General features: G+C 39.5%; 1 protein-coding gene across 5 annotated transcripts in view; it reads right to left on the bottom strand.

Moving 5' to 3' along the window:
* Nucleotides 1–27,683, bottom strand: part of LOC121553068 (E3 ubiquitin-protein ligase Midline-1) — a 61,873-nt gene that overhangs the window by 17,067 nt on the left and 17,123 nt on the right. For 2 of the 5 annotated variants that reach the window (XM_041866100.2, XM_041866101.2), the window contains exons 2-3: nt 3,703–4,424; nt 1,713–1,778 (exon numbers count right to left, since the gene is read on the bottom strand). In XM_041866100.2, the coding sequence (XP_041722034.1) occupies nt 1,713–1,778; nt 3,703–4,368 (732 nt within the window). In that variant the 5' untranslated portion in view covers nt 4,369–4,424. Of the gene's footprint in view, nt 1–1,712; nt 1,779–3,702; nt 4,425–6,627; nt 7,023–18,437; nt 18,676–27,683 lie in introns of those variants that run through there. The other 3 variants (XM_041866099.2, XM_041866098.2, XM_041866102.2) reach the window with 3 other exon arrangements.

Below are 27,683 nucleotides of genomic sequence, written 5' to 3'. Positions count from 1 at the left end.
TGGTGCATATTTGAAGGCGTGCCTTGTAAGTGGCTATATTTGTTGCACCTGTTAGTGAGAGCTCTGTACCAATTTAAGTGATATGTGGTAGTAGTTCCCTAACAATTAAATGTATATAGAGAACAGATCAGAGAGGTAGTGGGTCTTAAACCTATTAATGGTTAAATATTGACCCATGTCCATTTGATCTGTTTTGCCCTGTAATCACACCCAGTTTGGAAGCCTTTGTTTAGCCCTCTAGAAGTGCAAGTAACATAAAACACCTAGTATTCATTAATATGCTTTAATATGAAAATGGATACCGCCAACCTGCTTGCTCTAATCCCTTGCAATTACAGTAAAATACTGTAGAAATAACTTTCTTAGTTTATAGTCACTTTTACTGTATTGTACTGTGTTTCATTGCTCTGGCATTAAGTTACTGTGAATATCTCAGTATTGTTTTGGCACTATCCAGAGATAACCTAAGCTATATAATAAGATATCTTGTTGTAATTACAATTATTTTAAAGACCAATGTATCCTTAACTACAACAACATTTTCAGTAACGGTTACATATAATTTTACTTGCTATGACTGTGATATGTGTTTTTTTAAATCAACCTTGGTTTAATGCACTGACTGTAAGTTGCTAAGGACAAGAGCGCCCGCTAAATTCCCAAAATGTATATAATAATAATAATATGCCATTTAGCAGACGCTTTTATCCAAACGACTTACAGTCATGCGTGCATACATTTTATTTTATTTTGTGTATGGGTGGTCCCGGGGATCGAACCCACTACCTTGGCGTTACAAGCGCCGTGCTCTACCAGCTGAGCTACAGAGGACCAAATGTAAATGTAAAAAAATACAACTTGCAAAGAACACTGGGTAATATGTCGCTGCATGGGCAATTCTAGTAATGTACTGTAAATTAAATTACAGTAAAAATGTTGGTAACATTTTCGGATTACCGTAAAATTGATTACAGTAGCTGTACTGTAAAATTAATTACAGTAATTTACTGGCCAATTGCTGCCAGTAAGTAACTGTACATTTTACAGGAAATGTTTTACAGTGTAGTAGATAGTGCATCTTACATCTGGCAAGAAATATCGGACATGCATGGGTCATAGTTGACCACAAGTCTGCCACTGCCCACTCTTAGTAATACCAGTAAAATACAGTGCAACAGTGAAGTAGGTGTTAGTTATTTTCCTTCATATCTATTTATGATAAATAATGTAAATCTTGTATCTATTGTGGAATTTACGTGCACTTTTTCCAAATGGATTACCTCACATAAAATCACATACATTTTTTATAGTGTTCTCTCCTGTTTATGTAACAGTATGATGGCACAAAAAGTGAAACTATGTTCCATAGTACATATCTATATACTGTATGTATAGATATGCCGTTACTCATTACATAAACTATGCAGATCTCGCATAGAGGCAATGAAGCCACCCACAATAAATGTGGACTATATTCTATGGGTCAGGTTTACCGAGCATTTGCACCTGTGCAAAATATGCTCCTGATATTTTCAGAGGGGAATAAAAGAGCCACAAAAATTATATAGATTTGACCTTAATATAATTTCTACTGTATATTGCATCATATGTTTTGCTCTAGTCTGTAGGTTTTATTCCCCATTGAAAAAAGCAGCCATAAACTCTTAGTAGACCTGTCCCTGAATGTGGAGTTGGAGTTATGCTGTAGATACCGTAGATATCACCTGGCCTGCTTCCTCCTGTTCAATCCTCTCACTGAGATAGCAGCCTGGAGTTCTCTGCACAATGACAGCATGATCAAACAAAGGAGACACTGGTTAAGGCTGATGCTCTGACCTCAACCGCCATACTGCAATCTAAGATTAAAGCATCTCAGTTTCACTGGGAGTCTGGGACCAAGCTTGGCATTCTCTTTGTTTTTGGTGAAAGGACAAGCAAAAATAGTTTGTGTGTATCATGTAATGCAAAAAAACACTTTTTATGATTCATGCACAAGTAGTGTTATATATTTATATATGTGTGAAAAGTCCTGTGGTCTTTCAAAGCCATGCAGTGGAAGCCATGTGATCCCTAGAAACCTTTTAGCTAGACTTGACACCTACTGAGTTGTTACATTATTACACTGACTTCTTATTTACTAAACTAAACACTGCCGTATGCAAATATATGTATAAAAAAATGTATACGCCATCAATAGCCTGTGATAAAATGACAATAGATAGGCTATGTCTACTGTACTGTACAAACAAAAGATGGTAGAAAATGTTAACTACAAAAAAGTAGTTTTAGCGTCCACTTAATGAATTGCAAATACTAAAATAACAACTTTACTGAGAAGATATTTCAATACTTTACATGTTGATCAATATAGAAGGTTGAGCTCTGCTAACATCACAGCCCTGCTTGCTGCATCTCTTGATAGAACTTGTCAAATGTGAGGGTCAATTTCCATGTGAAAGGCTAACTACAGTACATTACATTCTGCCTTGTAATAGAGCATTAATTGCTCCCATGAGGTTTCTGGAGCCATGATCGAGTCCCATGGCGTGTGTTGGCAAAATACTAACCCACAAAGCACAAATCTCAGTGCTTTGACAGGGGCTCATTCAAGTCTAAAGTGGAAGGAATGTGTGGCCACCTTTTTGTGTTCCAGCTAACAACGTCTCTCTCATGATGCCTTATTAATATGGACCCATGGAGGGAAAGTGGTTAGTTCTATTTAACCTGAAACCCTGGAAGCAATCTTTTTTATTGGTTGGAATTACATGGCAAATGTTACATTTAAGCCCCTAAACGAAAGAGTGTCATGGTGTGTGATCACTCCTTGTTCCCAAAGCGCTTGCTCTTTGAAATATTAACAGACATCACATGAGTTTAACGCTGATGTATTATTGGGAAACCTGACTGAATGGGGAATTCCATTAGCTTTCTTTTAAGGTTTTGTACGTCAAGAGCCCAGACATCTGTAGATATATAATACACATCATATAATAGTGAGGTTGCCTGATCGTATATTGTGTTCTTGTACTGCACTGTTACCATCAGCAATGACTCCTGATTCGCCCATAAGTCTGCTGAGTCTAAGGAAACATTTCTGGTATGATAAAAAAAAGGATATCAATAGGGGAACGACTATTTATTGAAATAGTGGATATTATATATTATGTTAATGACTCACGTTTAATGTTAATCTCAAATGTAATTTTTTAATTCCATCATCAAGATGTCTATATGACATGTTGAACAATGTGTTTTTTCTCAAACTGCAGTAGGTCACAGATTTGTATGATACGGCCACAAATAAAATATATTACATTCTGAAAACAACACATTGTATAACAATCACATCATTTTAGTATTTTTGAAAGGCAGGTGATATAAAATAGTAAGTAATAAAAAAATGAACTGTGATCTCTGAAAATTGTGTGTGGTGAATCTCCACAAAACAAAAAGAGAATAGTCAAATATTGAATTTGATCTATATTTTTGTCAAGCAATTCAGGCACAATCTTGTTTATCTAATATACTTACAAGTTCAAACTTAATTTTCATCAAATATGATTTTTAATCTGTCCATGTGTTATACTCAGTGGAAACAAGTTATTGTACACGATGAGCTCTTCACAGACAATCATTAACTCCCCAGATACTCCCCAGACATTCCTGAAGCTGTGCACAGTATTGTACAGTAGCATCTCTTACCTTCAGTTTCTCGTAGCGGTCGCTGAGTGCTGCTACTTGGTGGTCCCGATGCCGACCGACCAGTTTGCACAAGGCACAGATCAACTGTTCATCTGTGACACAGTACATGTTCACCTTCTCGTCCTCGTGCTCCAGACACATGAGTCCCCTGAGGTGGCAGTCCGGCATGGGCTCGATCAGACGATGGCCAGTGAAGGGCTTCTTATTGGGGTGGGTGGCCTTCAGGCACTCGTCGCAGTAGGACACCTCGCAGGTGACACAGGTCTTGACAGCGTCTTGGGGAGGGTCCTGCTCACAGAACTGGCACTGCACCCTCTCATTGGGGGAGGTCATGGCCGTGTTGTCTAGGGCGGCCCGCTCGCGGCGAGTCTCACTGGGGGAGTTGGGCCCGCTCACGGAAGCCTTCTGGAAGCGGTCGATGATGTTCTGCAGAGTGACGTTACGCTTCAGTCCTTCTAGGCCCCTCTGGCTGAGGGTGATGACATAGCGACAGGTTGGGCACTGAAAGGCGCTGATGGACTGCACAGGCTCGTTGGGGGTGCAGTGGGAGACTAGGATGCGGTGGGCACAGTTGAAACACAGGCTGTGAGCGCAGGGCAAGAGCAGTGGGTCCTCGAAGAGCTCCAGACAAATTGGGCAGGTCAGCTCCGACTCCAGTGTTTCCATCTTCACGCACAACAAAGCGGTGTCGTCAGCAAAATCCAGGGAAGCTGATCAGCTATCTGTAGGGATGACATGGAGTACATCATTAGAGAATGGGAGAGAGAGAGAGAGAGAGAGAGAGAGAGAGAGAGAGAGAGAGAGAGAGAGAGAGAGAGAGAGAGAGAGAGAGAGAGAGAGAGAGAGAGAGAGAGAGAGAGAGAGAGAGAGAGAGAGAAAAAAAGAGAGAAAGAGAGACAGAAAGAGAGAGAAGTGAAGGGTTCGAAAAGGGTTGAGCTATAGGGGGTTGTCAACCTTCCCTGAATATAAATTAATGAGTGGTCTTTCCACATTCCTAATTTAAAGAAAACTGGAGATGACTTGGTGTACTAGAGGAATAAATAGAAGGTACTGAATAACACATATGTGGTATCTTTATCAGTGGTATTGAATGAAATTAGGAAATGAGAAATGAAGACTCTTCTAATTGAGTTTCGGCATATTCTGATCCCTTCAGACAAATATAAATTATTAAAGCTGCATAGAAATGAAAGTGTTGTTCGTAAAAAAGTTAAGCAATCCATGTTTTTGTTAATTTCCCCTGAATTAATTCATACATATTTTATAGGGAGGCACATGTGTCCTTATTCCCTGTGAAGCAACAACCAAACAACCAAAGACCGAAATTGGGAAAAACAAACAAACAGTGAATATTTTATGTAAGCGTTTTGAGTTGTTTTGATGATATAACTCCAGAAACACAAAAATTACTCAAGTAGACATACAGTGCATATAAGAATAGCCTGGCCCATGTATATGGAGAGGCTTGGTCAGGCTAGCTAGCCCAGCGCAGTGCAGGACTGTGAGGCCAGACAGCTCAGTGAAGCAGAAGTCCCTGGCCCTGCCTGTTCACGGCTGGAGCTCCACACTGTGACTGGACTGATGGACACAGAGCCTTTGTTACAGGTCAGTCAGACACCCCAGCTGCGAGTAGACGCGCTGTGACCGCCGCGTCTCCCTGTGTGAACTCTCTAACTCCACTCATTACGTGTGAAAGAAGGCAAAAGCTCATTATCAGGCCAGCCGGGCACAAGTGGTCTTTGAAGTTGTGAGGATACAGCAATTACCCCAGGCCCCAGAGCTACAGGCCACAGTTTGTTCCCCCTCCTATTCTAGTCAAATCCACAGAGGCACTCAGCTAACCTACTGTATGAGACAAGAGACAATTGTCTGTTGTCTGTGATGCAGACAATATGAATGCATCTGTGGGGCTTTGTTGTGCTACTATTGTTGGTTTGTGCAGACATGGAGTTTAATGCAGGTGTCTGTGTCATTTTTTTGGAGTAACAAAGTTCTCTCTGTTATCCAAGTTGATGAGACAAGCTTGCTGGCGAAAGGACTAGCGGGGTGGAGTTTGTGTTTCCAATGTTCAAAAGTGATGCTCAGAGATTAGAAATATAACAATAGTTTGTTAGCGGTAAGAAAACATACAGTATAGGCTACTGTATTGCATTTTCAGAAACAGATTGAAATATTATGATCGTTTATGGTTTCCTCCATTAAAAATTGAGTATAATCTTAGCATCTTGACCTTGAACACCCAAGACATTTCAAATCATAGATTTTAAATGCAATTTTAAATAATCTATTTTTCATGCAGAGTGCACACAATGTCAAGTTTAGATATTTTGCACACTGAAGTAAATTAATCTGGTGAAAAGTAAATTACAAAATCTCAACAATACTTGCTGATACAAAGTATATTGGTGCTCATGTCTACTGTAGTGTAAGAATAGTTGTTGTAGAAGTAGGAGTGGCTACTAAATCCACAGACGAGCACTGTCCTGACATGTTTGTCTTTCGTAATGTGTTTGACAAGTAGTCCACAAGTCAAACCCAACTCATATGACACATTCGGCAGAATATTTTTTTCTTATATTTCCTCTAACCAAATTACGATACAACAGTAACATGCAAATATCCTGCCATGTGTGACTGAAAATACCCTGTAAATTATTTAGTCTCCATTCAATGAAGCCAAATAATAGTTCATAAATATGAAAAAAGATCTAAGAGCTTTGCATGAACAATGCAAATACTGTACACAAATGAAAATGTCCCAGCCTTGATGTCATCATACAAACAGCCACAAAAGCCCTAGAGTTACACAAAAACCCTGTAAAAGTATACTGTGGCAGAGAGCCAGAGCAAAGTGCTTCACAGCAACTGCACCTTACGCACTCCCCCTGAAAGCTTTCCCATTCATACGCAGTTTACTTTACCCACCGATGGATTTCGCTCCGCTTTGTACTGCAGAGACATTTCGGTTGAGGGGGAACTTCTGACCCAAATCATGAAAGTATATTAAACGACAACAAAGAAACCCCCCGAAACGAGGCGGTGGCAGTGTGCAGTAACAGAAGAGAGGCCCGCATCCAGATGGAACAAGTCTTCATAAGGCAGTAATCCTGCGGTAGCGGAGCAGGGCTGTCATTAACCAGGAACCAGGAGACGGAGAGCATGAGGTAGCAAGTAGCAAGCACAACAGGAAGAGCTGCCCCACAATTCCAGGAAAGCCAGCTCCACCTACAGTAGGAGAGCCGGCCAGCACTCATTCACTCACTGGAAGTACAGGCAGAGAGAGAGAGAACGAGAGAGAGAGTGAGAGACAGAGAGAGAGAGAGAGAGAGAGAGAGAGAGAGAGAGAGAAGAGACAAAAAGAGAGACTTAGCGAGAGAGAAAGAGCAAGAGGCTGGATATAAGCAGGGACAGCTCCACAGGACCATGGTAGGTCTAGTCAGTATAGCTTTGGCCCTCACACAGGACAGACAGGTCAGTGTCCTCTGTGATCTGAGCCCTGCCCACTGAGCTGTGATCCAGAGAGGAGAGAGAGGACAGCGTCAGGATCCGTTTCCCTCTGTGACCGTCCCCTATGCCTCTCCAGCGGCACAATGCTGCCCTGTGTAGCGGAACTTTTCTTGGCTCTGTCACCAGGGATTAAAAAAGAGAAAGGCTGACAACACACATGCACACAGATACAGATGTAGGATCTTAATTTGAGCCAGTTTGCTACAACAGAAAAATTATTCTGCAGCAACAGGAAATGTGAATTTTAATGTGAATTATAATGAATGGACATTTTTGTAGGGGTTAATACACTTTTTGTTACGGCAAATCAAGTCTGAATTTTCTACGTGGAAATTACAAACTTTAGAAGCTTTTTAAAAACTGAAAATACATTACAAGTTTGCATTTCCTGCATTTTCGGCAACAAAAGAGTGGTCAAATTAAGATCCCACAGCTGTACACAGGCACACAGGAATGCACACACACACAGGGGATGGGTTGGGATTGGAGACTTGTTGGCAGCAGGATTAATCTGGAACACAGGGAGGGCAGGCAGGGATCTCTGATTCCCTGTGCTCCCAAACAACAAGCTGACCTGGACCAAACAGATTAGATATGTTGTCTTCCTCTATACAAACCATCAGTATCTCTCACTGAGTTGAGGCAGTAAGCCTACAAAGCTTCACAAAATCATTATTAGACCACAAAAGCTGTTTCAAAGTAAAACCATTTCATTTCTAGCCCTCTCCTCGAGACCAGTGCAATCTGTAGAAATGTGTCTCCACCACATGAAACATCTCAGTGTACTCATGATAAGACCTGTGTTCATCTGTTCCAGTGCCTTCTAAAGCGGGATGGATCACTTTTAGGTAAGGGGTACCATCTACTATCTGCTCTTCATGTGCCTCCCTCCCTACCTCTCTCCGATACGTTTGAATTCTCCTATCATTCAAAATGACATTGAGACAGAATCCACTCCCTGACAGACAGATCCATACTGTAGACATTATATACATGTCTTGGTGAACACAAAGTGGTGGGTGTGAGAGTGAGAGACACATAGTGTTGGAGATGACATGGGAATGTGAATGGCATTCCCCTAACTGATTTCATGTGAAGCCTCCAGCTGGGCAGGAATGCCTGCTGTACAACGGTTGTGTTGTTTTCTGTACTGTAATGTCAGTGACTCAGTGTCAGTGAGTCTCAGTGGGGGAGAATGGGGTTCATCACAACACTCTCAGAACCCAGAGGTTCCGAATGGAAAAACCATGGCCACTTCCACACCTATAGGTAATTTCCACATCTAACACATGCCTGATGTATATATATTTTGGCCACAAGTATGCAACACATTCATGCGGAATACAACATTTATTTATGGCATTGTTAAACACTGTTTATAGGAAGTACAATTTTACTATGCGTCAGTATTCTAGTCATACACAAAGATCATGTTGCATTAACTTTTTTCCCATTGACAAAACATGGATTAATAATGCATGGGTGGAGATGAATGATCAATTGCCTTGAAGCCAGTCGCCTGTCTGCCCACTGCCAGCTTTGGAAAAAGGCCCATATGAAATGTGACCTTTACGATGGGGCTGGGACGGGGTTTACAGCCAACCAGGGTTGGAACCTACAGTCATTGGTTGGCACTGAACCCACAATCAATAGCCAATAGGACTGTGCATCAGCATGGCCTGAGAGAGGGAGAAACACCACAAAAAAAGCCAACTAACACTGCCTAATGTGTAGCCACATCTAGACACCACCAGCCTAAAGAGCCCCACAGAGCTCTTGTCACAAGTGCCAGCAGGGTCAGATTAAGTGCAGGAAAACTGATAAATCACTTACTCACAGAATTAAGTGTAAATTGTTTATCCCCAGGTCCCAGGCATGCAGGGTGGTGTAATTGCTGAACTGAACTGAAAGAGCAGAGGAACAATAAACAGCGATAGGTGTCACTGCATGTGGTCACTGACAGAGTTTTCCAGTGTGGGATAGGTGCTTGTATCTTGTATCAAGCATTAGTACTAAGCAATATGGCACTTCAGTGAAACTCTGAACTTGGATATTAGGCCTAATAACTAAATTGAAATGTTGTTTGAACTAGTCATCCTTGGACAAATATTACATTTTCACGGGATATGTGCTCTCATTCTCACTTTTGTGGCAGATGTTTTTCTCTCCATTTCAAGCACATTTTAATCAGCTTTGCTAGACTCTTTTATTATCATCTCTAATGATGGCCGCAATCCATATATTCATCATTAGAGAGAGAGAACTTGCTCTTTTCCCCTTTTTCCCGGGGCAGATACCTAACAACATTATCTGTAATCCTGTCTTCGCAGCGAATCTGTGACCAATGTGTGGCCGGCTGCTGCACCCAAAAGCAGCCGTCTCAATGGAGCGGCCCAACAGCCCACTCTGTCTGCCTAATGTGATTTACAGCTGTGGCGAGAGGCAGATGATTAGACAAAACCTCTAATCTCCCAAATCTGCACCCGTACACATCACTGTGATTATCAGCGGGGGACTCTACCTGACCCACATTCATCAAAAACATGGGAATTTACTGCTTTCATATATTAGAAAACAAACCAGGAAGCACAGTGGTGTGCTGTGCTATCTAGGACAAGTGGATTATAGAAATCAACATTTGTTTAACTTCTAGGGCCCTCCACCTGTCAAATAGGATTATGTTGAAAAGGCAAACCAGCTTTATTTAGGGGTTTGCACTGTACTGTGTTTCTTCTATTGTGGCGAAGCTAATACACAACCAATTGACTATGGATTTGTACTGCATGTATGGAATTATAATGAGGGCAAGTGACCTGTTGTAAATTTCGACTATATATTCAGTATATTTAATATTTTGATTTATTAGGATCCCCAATAGCCGGCGCCAATGGCGACAGATAGTCTTACTGGGGCCCGACACATATCGAAAAATACATTACAGACAAAAGACAAACATTTACATACAGTGCCTTGCAAAAGTATTTATCCCCCTTGGCGTTTTTCCTATTTTGTTGCATTACAACCTGTAATTTAAATGGATTTTTATTTGGATTCCATGTAATGGACATACACAAAATAGTCAAAATTGGTGAAGTGAAATGAAAAAATAAAATAATGGAAAAGTGGTGCATGCATATGTATTCACCCCCTTTGCTATGAAGCCCCTAAATAAGATCTGGTGCAAACAATTACCTTCAGAAGTCACATAATTAGTTAAATAAAGTCCACCTGTGTGCAATCTAAGTGTCACATGATCTCAGTATACAGTGAGGGAAAAAAGTATTTGATCCCCTGCTGATTTTGTACGTTTACCCACTGACAAAGAAATGATCAGTCTATAATTTTAATGGTAGGTTTATTTGAACAGTGAGAGACAGAATAACAACAAAAAAATCCAGAAAAACGGATGTCAACAATGTTAGAAATTGATTTGCGTTTTAATGAGGGAAATAAGTATTTGACCCCCTCTCAATCAGAAAGATTTCTGGCTCCCAGTTGTCTTTTATACAGGTAACAAGCTGAGATTAGGAGCACACTCTTAAAGGGAGTGCTCCTAATCTCAGTTTGTTACCTGTATAAAAGACACCTGTCCACAGAAGCAATCAATCAATCAGATTCCAAACTCTCCACCATGGCCAAGACCAAAGAGCTCTCCAAGGATGTCAGGGACAAGATTGTAGACCTACACAAGGCTGGAATGGGCTACAAGACCATCGCCAAGCAGCTTGGTGAGAAGGTGACAACAGTTGGTGCGATTATTCGCAAATGGAAGAAACACAAAATAACTGTCAATCTCCCTCAGCCTGGGGCTCTATGCAAGATCTCACCTCGTGGAGTTACAATGATCATGAGAACGGTGAGGAATCAGCCCAGAACTACACGGGAGGATCTTGTCAATGATTTCAAGGCAGCTGGGACCATAGTCACCAAGAAAACAATTGGTAACACACTACGCCGTGAAGGACTGAAATCCTGCAGCGCCCGCAAGGTCCCCCTGCTCAAGAAAGCACATATACAGGCCCTTCAGAAGTTTGCCAATGAACATCTGAATGATTCAGAGGAGAACTGGGTGAAAGTGTTGTGGTCAGATGAGACCAAAATCGAGGTCTTTGGCATCAACTCAACTTGCCGTGTTTGGAGGAGGAGGAATGCTGCCTATGACCCCAAGAACACCATCCCCATCGTCAAACATGGAGGTGGAAACATTATGCTTTGGGGGTGTTTTTCTGCTAAGGGGACAGGACAACTTCACCGCATCAAAGGGACGATGGACGGGGCCATGTACCGTCAAATCTTCGGTGAGAACCTCCTTCCCTCAGCCAGGGCATTGAAAATTGGTCGTGGGTGGGTATTCCAGCATGACAATGACCCAAAACACACGGCCAAGGCAACAAAGGAGTGGCTCAAGAAGAAGCACATTAAGGTCCTGGAGTGGCCTAGCCAGTCTCCAGACCTTAATCCCATAGAAAATATGTGGAGGGAGCTGAAGGTTCGAGTTGCCAAACGTCAGCCTCGAAACCTTAATGACTTGGAGAAGATCTGTAAAGAGGAGTGGGACAAAATCCCTCCTGAGATGTGTGCAAACCTGGTGGCCAACTACAACAAACGTCTGACCTCTGTGATTGCCAAAAAGGGTTTTGCCATCAAGTACTAAGTTATGTTTTGCAGAGGGGTCAAATACTTATTTCCCTCATTAAAATGCAAATCAATGTATAACATTTTTGACATGCGTTTTTCTGGATTTTTTTGTTGTGATTCTGTCTCTCACTGTTCAAATAAACCTACTATTAAAATTATAGACTGATCATGTCTTTGTCAGTGGGCAAACGTACAAAATCAGCAGGGGATCAAATACTTTTTTCCCCTCACTGTATGTGGCATCGATATGAGTCAGAAACAGTTATTCTATTGTCAAAATTGACTACAAAGTGTAAATAAGATCATTTTGGTCATTTACATTTTAGTCATTTAGCAGACGCTCTTATCCAGAGCGACTTACAGTTAGTGAGTGCATACATTTTCATACTGGTTATAAAGTCAGTCTTGGCTAAAACTGAGTTTGGAACATCCGTGCGCCACAACGAGTAAATTAAGGTTGGGTTTTGATTTGATGATGTCCATTTGAAAATAGTACAAATAAAGAAAAACTCTTGAATGAGTAGGTGTGTCCAAACTTTTGACTGGTACTGTGTATATATATATATATATATATATATATATACAGTGGGGAGAACAAGTATTTGATACACTGCCGATTTTGCAGGTTTTCCTACTTACAAAGCATGTAGAGGTTTGTAATTTTTTATCATAGGTACACGTCAACTGTGAGAGACGGAATCTAAAACAAAAATCCAGAAAATCACATTGTATGATTTTTAAGTAATTAATTTGCATTTTATTGCATGACATAAGTATTTGATCACCTACCAACCAGTAAGAATTCCGTCTCTCACAGACCTGTTAGTTTTTCTTTAAGAAGCCCTCCTGTTCCCCACTCATTACCTGTATTAACTGCACCTGTTTGAACTCGTTACCTGTATAAAAGACACCTGTCCACACACTCAATCAAACAGACTCCAACCTCTCCACAATGGCCAAGACCAGAGAGCTGTGTAAGGACATCAGGGATAAGATTGTAGACCTGTACAAGGCTGGGATGGGCTACAGGACAATAGGCAAGCAGCTTGGTGAGAAGGCAACAACTGTTGGCGCAATTATTAGAAAATGAAAGAAGTTCAAGATGACGGTCAATCACCCTCGGTCTGGGGCTCCATGCAAGATATCACCTCGTGGGGCATCAATGATCATGAGGAAGGTGAGCGATCAGTCCAGAACTACACGGCAGGACCTGGTCAATGACCTGAAGAGAGCTGGGACCACAGTCTCAAAGAAAACCATTAGTAACACACTACGCCGTCATGGATTAAAATCCTGCAGCGCACGCAAGGTCCCCCTGCTCAAGCCAGCGCATGTCCAGGCCTGTCTGAAGTTTGCCAATGACCATCTGGATGAGGAGGAATGGGAGAAGGTCATGTGGTCTGATGAGACAAAAATAGAGCTTTTTGGTCTAAACTCCACTCGCCGTGTTTGGAGGAAGAAGAAGGATGAGTACAACCCCAAGAACACCATCCCAACCATGAAGCATGGAGGTGGAAACATCATTCTTTGGGGATGCTTTTCTGCAAAGGCGACAGGACGACTGCACCGTATTGAGGGGAGGATGGAAGGGGCCATGTATCGCGAGATCTTGGCCAAAAACCTCCTTCCCTCAGTAAGAGCATTGAAGATGGGTCGTGGCTGGGTCTTCCAGCATGACAACGACCCAAAACACACAGCCAGGGCAACTAAGGAGTGGCTCCGTAAGAAGCATCTCAAGGTCTTGGAGTGGCCTAGCCAGTCTCCAGACCTTAACCCAATAGAAAATCTTTGGAGGGAGCTGAAAGTCTGTATTGCCCAGCGATAGCCCCGAAACCTGAAGGATCTTGAGAAGGTCAAGACCTACAGGAAACGTACGATCTCTGTAATTGCAAACAAAGGTTTCTGTGCCAAATATTAAGTTCTGCAAAATCGGCAGTGTATCAAATACTTGTTCTCCCCACTGTACACCTGTTCTAAAAGGCCCCCGATTCTACAACACCACTAAGCAAGGGGCACCACCAAGCAAGCGGCACCATGAAGATCAAGGAGCTCTTCAAACAGGTCAGAGACAAAGTTGTGGAGAAGTACAGATCAGGGTTGGGTTATAAAAAAATAGCAGAAACTTTGAACATCCCACTGAGCACCATTAAATCCATTATTCCAAAATGGAAAGAATATGGCATCACAACAAACCTGCCAAGAGAGGGCCGCCCACCAAAACTCACGGACCAGGCAAGGAGGGCATTAATCAGAGAGGCAACAAAGAGACCAAAGATTACCCTGAAGGAGCTGCAAAGCTCCACAGCGGAGATTGGCGTATCTGTCCATAGGACCACTTTAAGCCGTACACTCCAGAGAGCTGGGCTTTACAAAAGTGGCTTGCGAATGTATTCACCCCTCTTGGCATTTTTCCTATTTTGTTGCCTTACAACCTGGAATTAAAATAGATTTTTGGGGGGTTGTATCATTTGATTTACACATTGCGAAACAAACAAGAAATAAGACAAAAAAACAGAAAACTTGAGCGTGCATAACTATTCACCCCCCAAAGTCAATACTTTGTAGAGCCACCTTTTGCAGCAATTACAGCTGCATGTCTCTTGGGTTATGTCTCTATAAGGTTGGCACATCTAGCCACTGGGATTTTTGCCCATTCTTCAAGGCAAAACTGCTCCAGCTCCTTCAAGTTGGATGGGTTCCGCTGGTGTACAGCAATCTTTAAGTCATACCACAGATTCTCATTTGGATTGAGGTCTGGGCTTTGACTAGGCCATTCCAAGACAATTAAATGTTTCCCCTTAAACATTTTACATTTACATTTTAGTCATTTAGCAGACGCTCTTATCCAGAGCGACTTACAGTTAGTGAGTGCATACATTTTCATATTGGCCACCCGTGGGAAACAAACCCACAACCCTGTCATTGCAAGCACCATGCTCTACCAACTGAGCTACAGGGGACCACTCGAGTGTTGCTTTAGCAGTATGCTTAGGGTCATTGTCCTGCTGGAAGGTGAACCTCCATCCCAGTCTCAAATCTCTGGAAGACTGAAACAGGTTTCCCTCAAGAATTTCCCTGTATTTAGCGCCATCTATCAATCCTTCAATTTTGACCAGTTTCCCAGTCCCTGCCGATGAAAAACATCAGATGTTGTTCTCGGGGTGATGAGAGGTGTTGGGTTTGTGCCAGACATAGTGTTTTCCTTCTTCCATATGTTTGGGGAGTCTCTCTCATGGCTTTTGGCAAACACCAAACGTGATTGCTTATCTTTGGTCTCTTTGTTGCCTCTCTGATTAATGCCCTCCTTGCCTGGTCCGTGAGTTTCGGTGGGCGGCCCTCTCTTGGCAGGTTTGTTGTGGTGCCATATTCTTTCCATTTTTGAATAATGGATTTAATGGTGCTCCGTGGAATGTTCAAAGTTTCAGATATTTTTTTATAACCCAACCCTGATCTGTACTTCTCCACAACTTTGTCCCTGACCTGTTTGATGGTGCCCCTTGCTTAGTGGTGTTGCAGAATCTGGGGCCTTTCAGGACAGGTGAGATCATGTGACAGATCATGTGACACTTAGATTGCACACAGGTGGACTTTATTTAACTAATTATGTGACTTCTGAAGGTAATTGGTTGCAACAGATCTTATTTACGGGCTTCATAGCAAAGGGGGTGAATACATATGCACGCACCACTTTTCCGTTATTCATTTTTTGGCATTTTCTGAAACAAGTTATTTTTTTCATTTCACTTCACCAATTTTGACTATTTTGTGTATGTCCATTACATGAAATCCAAATAAAAATCCATTGAAATTACAGGTTGTAATGCAACAAAATAGGAAAAACGCCTAGGGGGATGAATACTTTTGCAAGTTACTCTACACACAACAAGTAGGTCACATGGGGGAGGGGCGTTGTGCTGTGAGGTGTTGCTTTATTTGTTTTTTCAAACTAGGTTTGCTGTTCACTTGCGGTATATACGATGAAAGGGAGTTCCATGCACTCATGGCTCTGTATAATACTGTACGTTTCCTTGAATTTGTTCTAGACCTGGGGACTGTGAAAAGACCCCTGGTGGTATGTCTGGTGGGGTAAGTGTGCGTGTCAGTGCTGTGTGTAAGTTGACTATGCAAACTATTTGGAATTTCCAACATATTAATTTTTCTTATAACAACAAGAAGTGACACAGTCAGTATTTCCTCAACTCTTAGCCAAGAGAAACTGGTATGCATATCATTAATATTATCCCTCTGATTATAATAAAGTGCAAGACGTGCCGCTCTGTTCTGGGCCAGCTGCAGCTTAACTGGGTCTTTCTTTGCAGCACTTGACCATATGACTGGACAAAAATCAAGATAAGATAAAACTAGAGCCTGCAGGACTTGCTATATTGATTTTGACAGTACAGTAGGTGTTTCATTTGTTGAGTTGATGTCCTGATTAGGGATATTGATTACAAATGTGTGCCAATAAACAATAGCCTAGAGTAAGGGGTGTACATGTGAACAGACAGTAATACAGTTATGAAATGCAACCACCTAAAAAAAAAAACACTGCAAAGGAGTTTGTTATGCAGCTGAGAGTCCAATGCTGATTTGAGCAAAGATAAGAAACTGGAAATGGAGGCCACTAGTTGGATTGATACATTGCCAGTTAGCCTTTAGCCAGTGAAGCAGTCAAACAGCTTTAGAACAGAGGGTCTGTTAACTAGGCCAGTTGCTGGCAGGGCCAGTCTTTCTGTAGGTCATCCTGGTCAGCAATCAGAACAGCCAAACTCTCCCATTTCCTCCCTGCAGCTTGGCAGGTAGCAACAGCAGGAACATTTTGTTTTCTTTCCATAACCACATGAACTTTCACTGAATCCCCCTACGACTGTTGCTTTCCCAGCAAAGCCCAGCATAGATTTCATGATAACAGAATTGGTCGCAGTTGGAATACACTAATCTCAAATTAATTAAAATATTATCTATCAAAACATCTTACCTCCCTTGATCCCCAAATACTGCACAAATAACTCAGTGAATTAAATTGATGGTTTATGAATATTTGAAGCAGATTATGCGTCATTGAAATTACTTGAAAATGTATGGGTTAACTTCAAGGGATATATTTTAATTCTTATGAAATGTACTGTTTACATTGCTGCATTGTGATTTCAGATTAACACATAGAAATTGATGGACAACTCAACCCATTGCAAAACTGGTTAAAGAGGGACATCTTGTGGTTGACATAAAAACTGACTGACACTGACGATCCCTGACAAAACTGACTGTGGTTATGCTGATTATAAGTAATGAACTATGCATATACAGACTTCTGAAATACTATCTATAGTAATGTCAAACATAAGGTTACTGTTGTAAACTCCCAAACAAACACATAAAAATAATTGTTCACTATCCCGACTGTACCATTACTTGTTTACCTATTTCAACACCTACATTCCAAAGACTGAATCTCAACAAATTATTCACTGACTGACTCATTCCCTGATACCTCTAGTACCCAGCCTACAAGGTTTCCATGGTGATACATTATTTACCACACAAGTGATCAAAGAGTGACTGCAGATAAAGTCAGGCATTCCTCAGCTCTACTGGGAAACAATTAGTTACTAATTAAAAAGGAAAACCCCAGGCTCCAACAGCAAAGTCTGAATTCTACACTTAGAAAATAAGACATTTATAAGGAACTGCGTATGACTTGCCCACAGATAAGCTCTGTTGTAAAACTACAGGCAAGCTTTTGTCACAATAGTACACATAATGCTTGATAGTTAAAGAGGTAACCCAGATCGCGAAACACTGCTATCTTTCACTTTTATCTTATCTTATCTGAGGTGTAAATTAAAAAAAATTCTCATAAGGACATCTTTTCATTCCCCTGGTAGCACTAGTATAACCCTCAGACCGTGTAACAAACTCAAGGTCTTTATTGGCAATACACTGTTGAAAAAGAGCAGCTTCACTTAACAAAAACAGCTTTAATTGACATTTGTGAGAAAATAACATTCTAAACTGGTCACATTCTATAAGTTGAAGAACAATACAGGCTGGCATTTCAACTGCATTCTGCAAACAGCATGCTTGATTAAAATAATGATGGATTATTTCTTGGACCTGTCTCATAAATTATGTTTTCATGACGATCAATGTGTAAACCTCGGCACGGTGTCAGCACTGAAGTTGGCATACCAGCTTTTCTAATCACAACATTCACATCTTAAAATTAGGTGATAATGCTGATTACAGGCAACCCATTGCACATGATCACACATTGATGTGTTGTTGTATTCTTTCATTTCACATTCACATGGCCTCTTCACCACTGTGTTATTCTACACTCTGTAACGTCACTTTGATAATTAATCTGTAGTCAAACTTAATGGAATTTCTGAGTGCAATACAGCAGAGTGACATCAGCTTTTGAACTGTGCCCTGCCTCGAGGCTCAGAAACTTGTTATGTCGACACACTGATATCAAGCACTTACTGCACATACACACACACACACACACATAGAGAGAGAAACCACTTGCTTAAAAGAAAATAAGCAACCCCAAAGATGAAGTAGGCAGTAACCTCTTTTTTTACCTGCCACATGGCTAAAGTCCCATCATCCACAAACAGGGGGAAAAGAAGAGAGGTCTCACAGTTGACAAGTTTGGTAATACTGTAATAGGCCAATCCACTGCAGCAGTCTGGACAAACCAGCTCACCCTGACACTTAAGCGTTTACCTCTAGTACCAGTATATTGGCTCTGATTTAAGTTTCTGGTCCTCTAACCCTGTCCTCTCAGCCTATTGAGAAGAGGCAGGAGGGTTGAAGCTGTCCTCCTTTTCTCTCTGTTCTACTGAGTACTGTATCTGGCCCCTGTGGGCTACAAACTGTTGCCCTAACCAATCACACAGAGGGGGATGGACCTCTGGGGGGGTCTGTTCAGGGAATGTGAGCTGAGAAGCTTTGCCATCTATTTCTCTGTCAAGACAGTATATCCGAATGGCACATATGGTATTACTAGAGCATGTTTATAATCCAATAAACATAAAACATAATTTATGTGGGTTAAGTGACTTGCCGTTGATGTATAAAACCACAACAGGTATAACAATGTTATTAATCCAGTATACCACAATGAATTTTTATGCGCCACAACATACCAATGTTGATCTAATTGATGAAAAACACATCTGTAACAATATGAGGTGGTGGGTCTCATCCCAGTCCCAGCGAAACTCAACACAGCCCAGAGTCATATAGCCAAGCATAACAGTCAATGACATCACCATGCATGCACTGTAAAGGGGTTACTGTGAATTTGACAGTAGCTTACAGGCAGCTCGGTGGCAAGTAGAATTCTGTATTTCATATTACAGTACACCTACTGTAATCTAAATACGGTATCAAAACAAGTACTGAGTAATGACACACAGTACAATACCTTACAATACCATTTAAGGTTTAAAGGTAATGAACAGTCAAAATCATACTTTTTATGAAATTGGATGATACAGTATTTGGATGAAATCAGATCAAAGTAAGATGACCAAAGTATGAACAATGACTGTTGCTTCTACATTGATAAAGTTTGACCATAAAGTTACTGGTTCCCTCCCCCATGTCAAACACTTGGATTCAGGAGGCGAGGTTTATTAAGGCGATAGGGTGACATCACTCTAACTCTCATTTTAATACACCAATGGTAACATGATAGTATCTTATCTACTTTCAATAAATACTGCCTTGTCAGCAAATATATTTAAAAGTTTACACTATTCATCAATGGCAAAGATACTTACACTACCGTTCAAAAGTTTGGGGTCACTTAGAAATGTCCTTGTTTTCGAAAGAAAATAAAAAAAATTGTCCATTAAAATAACATCAAATTGATCAGAAATACAGTGTAGACATTGTTAATGTTGTAAACGGCTATTGTAGCTGGAAACGGCTGATTTTTAATGGAATATCTAAATAGGCGTACAGAGGCCCATTATCAGCAACCATCAGTCCTGTGTTCCAATGACACATTGTGTTTGCTAATCCAAGTTTATCATTTTAAAAGGCTAATTGATCATTAGAAAACCCTTTTGCAATTATGTTATCACAGCTGAAAACTGTTGTGCATTATAATATTTGTGCTGAGGTCGTTTTCAATCGAGAAATGGAGGGACATCCACACTATACTAAATGCACCTGTCTGCCTAGAGTGTCTAGTTTGAGAAAGATGCCTCACAGGTCCTCAACTGGCAGCTTCATTAAATAGTACCCGCAAAACACCAGTCTCAACTTCAACAGTGAAGACAGTTTTCAGCTGTGCTAACATAATTGCAAAAGGGTTTTCTAATGATCAGTTAGCCTTTTAAAATGATAAACTTGGATTAGCAAACACAACGTGCCATTGGAACACAGGACTGATGGTTGCTGATAATGGGCCTCTGTACGCCTATTTAGATATTCCATTAAAAATCAGCCATTTCCAGCAACAATAGCCATTTCCAACATTAACAATGTCTACACTGTATTTCTGATCAATTTTATGTTATTTTAATGGAGAAAAATAATTGAATTTTTTTCGAAAACAAGGACATTTCTAAGTGACCCCAAACTTTTGAACGGTAGTGTATATACCGTAGCTCAGCTCACATGTTCCACTACCTGGAATTACCTTTAATCAATGACCTCATAGGATCACTATGACTATTGATATCTCATAATAAATCCTGTGTTTGTTTACCGTGCTAAGGCCCCAGCACAGCATAATGGCTACAGAACTCAGGCAGTAATCGATTTAGATTGGTAATTACCCAGAGCCGGACCCCTGCCATGAGAACGCTCATGTTTCCTTTTCACTTCATACCGCTCTGAAAAATAAATCCAGTTCTTCTTGGGTTGAGAAAAAGATTGAGCAATGAATAACAATATCTCAGTAACCAATTACACTAGAGCAACTGGGCTTACCATGATGAAATACTGTGGTTTATAATGTGGTACAAAACCACAGTAGTGTGCATAGTCTATTTCGCCAACTAACCAAAACAAAATCCTCTGAGATGAGAAGTGTGTGTGAGTGGGCAGTGCACACTGCATAACGTCTGTCATGGAAATCTGCTACAGTATGACGTTGATGGCCTACAGTAAATACAATTGCTGCCATTGTTCCTTCTTCATCCTAATCAACATTGGCATATCAGTCCCTCAGAGGGCTGCCACAAAACACCATTGAACAGTTGCCCTATATTAATTTGAGCCAGTTTGCTACAGCTGGAAAATGATCCTGCAGCAACAGAAAATGTGAATTGTTATGTTGATTTCTAATTATTTTTCATTTTTTGTAGAGGTTGAGACAGTTTTTGTTAGGTCAAATCAAGTCTGAAATTTTTTTGTGAAAATGGCAAACTTTAGAATCCTGTTTAAATCGTGAATACACTAGCTCTGCTGGTCCCAGCTCTATTTCCAGCCCTGTGTATTCACTGTATTGTATTGGACACTGGCCAATTGCTGTGTACAAATACTGCCACTATCAATCAATAGTGACCTCTACTTTCCTGATGGATTTAAGGCCAGGCACCACACCCTAATAGTGTACCCCCCCTTAATCACATCACATTCAACTTTTGCCAGTTGAATGTAGACAAAAATATAATATTTTTTTGTATTAAAATCTTTCTGTAATATTTTTTGGAAATATGCTAATGACGCGCCATCTAATTAAATATACAAATGTAAATATGTATGTAAAATGTTTTTCAGGCACAATATTCAGAAGAAAATGTTATCTAGAAGAAATGTTTTACAACATATCAACAATTCCTTCTGTAACAGTCTGGAGAATATACTGTATCTAAGAATAACCACACAAAAGTTGATGAACGCAGATGCTTCTGAAACTGAGAAAGATTTGTTGGCGTGTCGGAAGAATCGGACTTTCGGGAAATGGCAGTTAAAGACAAGTACACTACATTTAGACTACTAAACACCAAAGGCCTATTTAGACCCAATCACCATCTCTTCAAAGAAAGTTACTACATATATTCCAGTTTGTAACGTTCCCTATGAAATGGGCTTTTAAATTGTGTGGGATTCAATGTTTAAATTGTGTGGGATTCAATATAGTGAGCTTTGATATTATGGATAGTGGTTCGCTCTATGAATATATATATATTTTTTTACCAGCAATTTAAATATATAAATTATATATATATATATATATATATAGTACCAGTCAAAAGTTTGGACACACCTACTCATAACTATTATCTACATTGTAGAGTAATAGTGAAGACATCAAAACTATGAAATAACACACATGGAATCATGTAGTAACCAAAAATAGTGTTAAACAAATCAAAATATATTTTTTATTTCAGATTCTTCAAAAAGCCACCCTTTGCCTTGATGACAGCTTTGCACATTCTTTCAACCAGCTTCATGAGGAATGCTTTTCCAACAGTCTTGAAGGAGTTCCCACATATGCTGAGCACTTGTTGGCTGCTTTTCCTTCACTCTGTGGTCCAACTCATCCCAAACCATCTCAAAAGGGTTGAGGTCGGGGGATTGTGGAAGCCAGGTCATCTGATGCAGCACTCCATCACTCTCCTTCTTTTTCTTTTTTTTTTTTTTCTTTTTTTTTTTCGCTTTTCGGGGGGAGTGGATCAGCTTAATATTGCAGATAGATTGTATCTTCTATCAATGTAATTGTCTGCATCACTTCCAATCCCCCATGTTTTTTTTTTTTTTTTTTTTATATATATACTCCCCTTTATTACTTTTCAACCCCACCATCCTTTCCCTACTTGGAGTAAATTAGTGAACAACAATGCCCAGGCCTCTACTTCCGGTCTATACTCACTATCTACACCTTATGGACAGAGTTACTTTTACAATAATTCTATTATATATATATACACATACATTATTTTATTTTTTTAATTTAGATTTTTTTTTGCTCCTGAACTTCTTCTACTCTCAACCTCTCCGATCATTTTCATGATGTCCATCCGGTTTGCTTCTATATGCCATATCTTTCTAACTGTGCTCTTTCCCAAAAGCTCCCAACATACAACCTATATACTTATTATGGACACAGTATGCTTTACATTATTAGCTATCTTTGTTATTATTGTTATTATTTGTTATTATTTGTTGTTATTTGTTATTAGTCCCATCCTTCAACTCTATTCAATACCTCCCATCTATCTCTTAACACCATCCATATAGGATTTCTAGTTGCCATATATATTTCAACCGTACTGTGATGTTTTACAAAAGTTCTGAACCTTTCTATTCTCATTGCTTCTACAGATTGTGAATTAAAAATAAACAGTTTTGCTAAAAGTATTATTATATTATTGATTGATTGACTATGACTTTTCAGATCACCCAGTAATGCTATCTGCAAGGTTAGTTCCAGGTAAATATTGCAATCCTTTAGCCATTCCTGGACCTGTGTCCAAAAACAAGCTACAAATGGACAGAACCAAAACAAATGATCCAATGATTCCGTCTCTTCACAGCAAAATCTGCAGAGCTGGGAAGATTGTATCCCCCATATAAATAACATTCTATTGGTAGCAAGAATTTTATGTAATAATTTAAATTGAAAGATTCTAATTTTTGAATCCGGTGTCGTTTTGCGTGTCAGTTCATAAACACTATGCCATGGGATCGGTACATCAAAGATCTCTTCCCAACTATTTTGCAATCTATATGGGACGGCTGTCAATCCTTTGGTCCTTAAGTGAAACTGATATATTTTTTTATTTATCACAGTTTTCCTTAACCAATTATGTTCTTTAATGCAAGGCCGACAGACAAGTTCCTTACTTTCTCCCCCTTCCACTTTCCTCTTCCATTTTTGCAGTAAGGCTGCAATTATTTGGTTGTAATTTTGGGTAGAGCAGACATTTCCATATGTTTTTGTTAGCTGCATGTGCGTCATAACTCCACCAGTCCTACCGATGATATCATTTACGAAGATTATACCTTTTTTAAACATTCTGTCAAAAATAAAGGTTTTTTGTCAATTAGTATATTTGAATTTAACCACAATATTTGTTGCATTATTTGTTCTGTCGTTTCTGGAGGATTAAATTGAAATTGCAACCAACTTTCTATGGCTTGTTTTAGAAATAGTGACATTTGGGAGATTATTTCCTTTTCAAATAACTGAAAGTGAGAGGTTGTAATCTGAATAAAGGGAAAAAGGCCTTTCTTGAACATTGGGTGAGACAATCTTACTAATTTGCTTGAGAACCAGTTCGGATTTAAGTATAACTTTTGTATGACTGAAGCCTTTAGTGATAGGTCTAATGCTTTAATATTTAATAATTTATGTCCTCCGAATTCATATTCATTATATAAATATGCTCTTTTAATTTTGTCTGGCTTGCCGCCCAAATAAAATTGAATATTTTTTTCTCATATAATTTAAAAAACTGTTCGCTAGGCGTAGGCAAGACCATAAGCAAATAGGTAAACTGGGATAATACTAATGAGTTAATCAGGGTGATTTTTCCACAAATTGACAGGTATTTTCCTTTCCATGGTAGTAAGATCTTATCTATTTTTGCTAATTTTCTATTAAAATTTATTGAAGTGAGATCATTTATTTCCTTTGGGATATGTATTCCGAGTATATCCACATCACCATCAGACCATGTTATTGGTAAACTACATGGTAATGTAAAAATTGTATTTTTAGTGATCCAATACGTAATATAGTACATTTGTCATAATTTGGTTGTAATCCAGAGAGGTTAGAAAATGTATCTAGATCCTCTATGAGGCTGTGGAGGGATTCTAGTTGTGGATTTAAAAAAAAACATGAATCATCAGCGTACAATGACACCTTTGTTTTTAAGCCCTGTATTTCTAATCCTCTGATATTATTATTGGATCTGATTTTAATAGCTAACATCTCGATGGCCACAATAAATAGATATGCCGATAGTGGACAACCTTGTTTCACTCCTCTTGACAGTTTAAAACTTTTTGGAGAAATAGCCATTATTTACTATTTTACACCTAGGGTTACTATACATGATTTTGACCCATTTTATAAGAGATTCTCCAAAATTGAAATGCTCCAGGCATTTATATATAAACCCCAGTCGAACTTTATCAAATGCCTTTTCGAAGTCTGCTATGAATAGCAGGCCTGGTTTCCCATATTTTCCATAGTGTTCTAATGTTTCCAATACTTGCCTAATATTATCTCCAATGTATCTTCCATGTAAAAAACCTGTCTGATTAGAATGAATAATATCCGACAATACCTTTTTAATTCTATGCGCTATAGATTTTGCTAGGATTTTTGCATCACAACACTGAAGTGTAAGGGGCCTCCAATTTTGTAAATGGACTGGATCTTTATATTTTCCACTTGTATCCTGTTTCAGTAATAATGAGATCAGTCCTTCTTCTTGAGTGTCAGATAATCTACCATTTACATAGGAGTGGTTAAAACATGCTAATAACGGTCCTCTTAGTATATCAAAAAAGGTTTGGTATACCTCGACTGGTATGCCATCCAACCCTGGAGTTTTCCCAGACTTAAATTCTTTAATTGCATCCAGAAGTTCCTCCTCTGTAATTTCACCTTCACATGAGTCTTTCTGTGTGGCTGTTAATTTGACATTATCAATAGAAAAAAAATCTCTACAATTAGCTTCAGTTAGAGGAGATGGAGGCGACTGAAAATAAAACATATGCTTAAAGTACTTTGTTTCTTCCTTCAAAATGTAATTTGGTGAATTATGGGTGACTCCGTCAATTGTAACCAGTTTCATTAAGTTCTTTTTGGTAGCATTCCTATGTTGAAGATTAAAAAGAATTTTGTGCATTTTTTCCCCATATTCCATCCAGTTTGCTTTATTTTTATAATATATTACACTTGATCTTTCTTGAATAAGTTTCTCCATTTCTTTTTGTTTTTCCTCTAATTTATTCTGAGCCTCTATGTTACAGTTTTTATTGCCATCTATCTGTTCTGTTAGACTTTCTATTTCCATTCTTAGTATAAACTCTTTTGACCTAAATTGCTTTTGTTTTCGAGATGAGTACTGAATTGCATGGCCTCTAAAGGCACATTTAAAGGTGTCCCATACAATAAGGGGATTCGCTGTACCTATGTTATGTTGGAAAAAATCAGTTATAAATTCCTTTGTTCTAATTATAAATAAATTATCATCCAATAGGCTTTGATTAAACTTCCAATATCCTCGCCCACGTGGAAATTCAGTAAGAGTAATGTATATGCCTATTATATGATGGTCTGACCGCATTCTGTCCCCTATCAACACTTTTTTTTTACTTTTGGTGCCAACGAGAATGAGATAAGAAAGAAGTCAAGACGACTAGCTTGATTCAGTCTCCGCCATGTATATCTCACTAGATCAGTATATTTAAGCCTCCATATATCTACTAGTTCTAATGTATCCATGACATTCACAATTTCCTTAAGAGCATGTGGGTGATTGTTTGTGGTGTGATTTCCTTTTACGGTCCATTGAGCTATTTAAAACAGTATTATAATCCCCCACCATAATAATATTGTCTTGAGTTGCTTGCAGGCTTGATAATTTATTATATATATTGTCAAAGAATTGTGGATCATCATTATTTGGTCCGTAAAGGTTAATGAGCCATATCTGTTTATGGTCCAATAACATATTTAAAATAATCCATCTACCTTGTGTATCTATTTGTACAATTTGCACATTCGGATCGAAATTACTATTAATTAATATCATCACCCCTTTTGAATTTCTTTGCCCATGGGAGAATTATATTTCCCCCCCCCCATTCTTTTTTCCACGCTTCTTCATCTCGAATTGTTGAATGAGTTTCCTGTATACAATAGATATTATATTCCTTCTCTTTGAGCCATGTAAATATTGTTCTTCTTTTGTTATTATCAGCTAAGCCATTACAATTATAACTGGCTGTACTTATTTCACCATACACCATAATGAGATACAAGTTTCAAGTCTATTTATCATTATATATGTTTGTAAATTTACCAATAAAAAATAGCGTAATGATTGAGTGTCCATATAGCTGTACCGTGATATTTGCATTGCTACGGAGTAACCCCTTCAATTGTTCTCCACTAATTCCCCCGCTAAAGCCCCTCCCCATCCCAAGTTGAGCCGTCATCCCAGTGATCAGCATCCCACCCACGTCCCTCCGTCTCCCTAAGGCCCCGAGAGGCCAGGACCCATCCATCGAAAACAGCACATAGTGCCACCCACAAAATAGAAGCAGATTAACCGCCAAAAGCATTTCCAATGCTTTCACCTCTATATATATATCTCTATATAACTATTTTTAAAAAAAAATTATGCATATCCTATTTTCCATCATTATCAATTAATATGCGTAATAATGTCGGCAGTTCACGCGTAGGATTCTAACATATAACCCGGATTGCCATTGTATTACATTTAATTCATTGACAAGCAATTATTATCCCAGCAAATAATTCCCGCGGTCCATCCCATACCCCCCCCCAACATCCCCACCCCCACAACAGATGCCAGACAAGCACACACGCACATACTCACATACTCCAACACACTCAACCCCCCCCCTCCACAGTCCACCATAAAAACAGATACTCAACAGCTTTTATATCCCAGAGCCCAACTCGAGAAATAACTTGATCTACGAGTGCACATACAGTTAAAGCTGACTGAGAAAGCATGCAGATTGAGTAGAAATTGATAACAATGTGAGATTTGATTAATCTACTTAATCTATGTCAAGTCCTAGGTGATGGAGATCAGATCACCCTCTTCACCTGAGACACAAACACTCTGATCCCCTGTTGTAACCATTTT

Source organism: Coregonus clupeaformis, chromosome 4, assembly GCF_020615455.1.
Source record: "Coregonus clupeaformis isolate EN_2021a chromosome 4, ASM2061545v1, whole genome shotgun sequence".
Lineage (NCBI taxonomy): Eukaryota > Metazoa > Chordata > Actinopteri > Salmoniformes > Salmonidae > Coregonus > Coregonus clupeaformis.
Note: the sequence above shows the minus strand (reverse complement) of the source record. Positions and strands in the feature narration are given on the sequence as shown.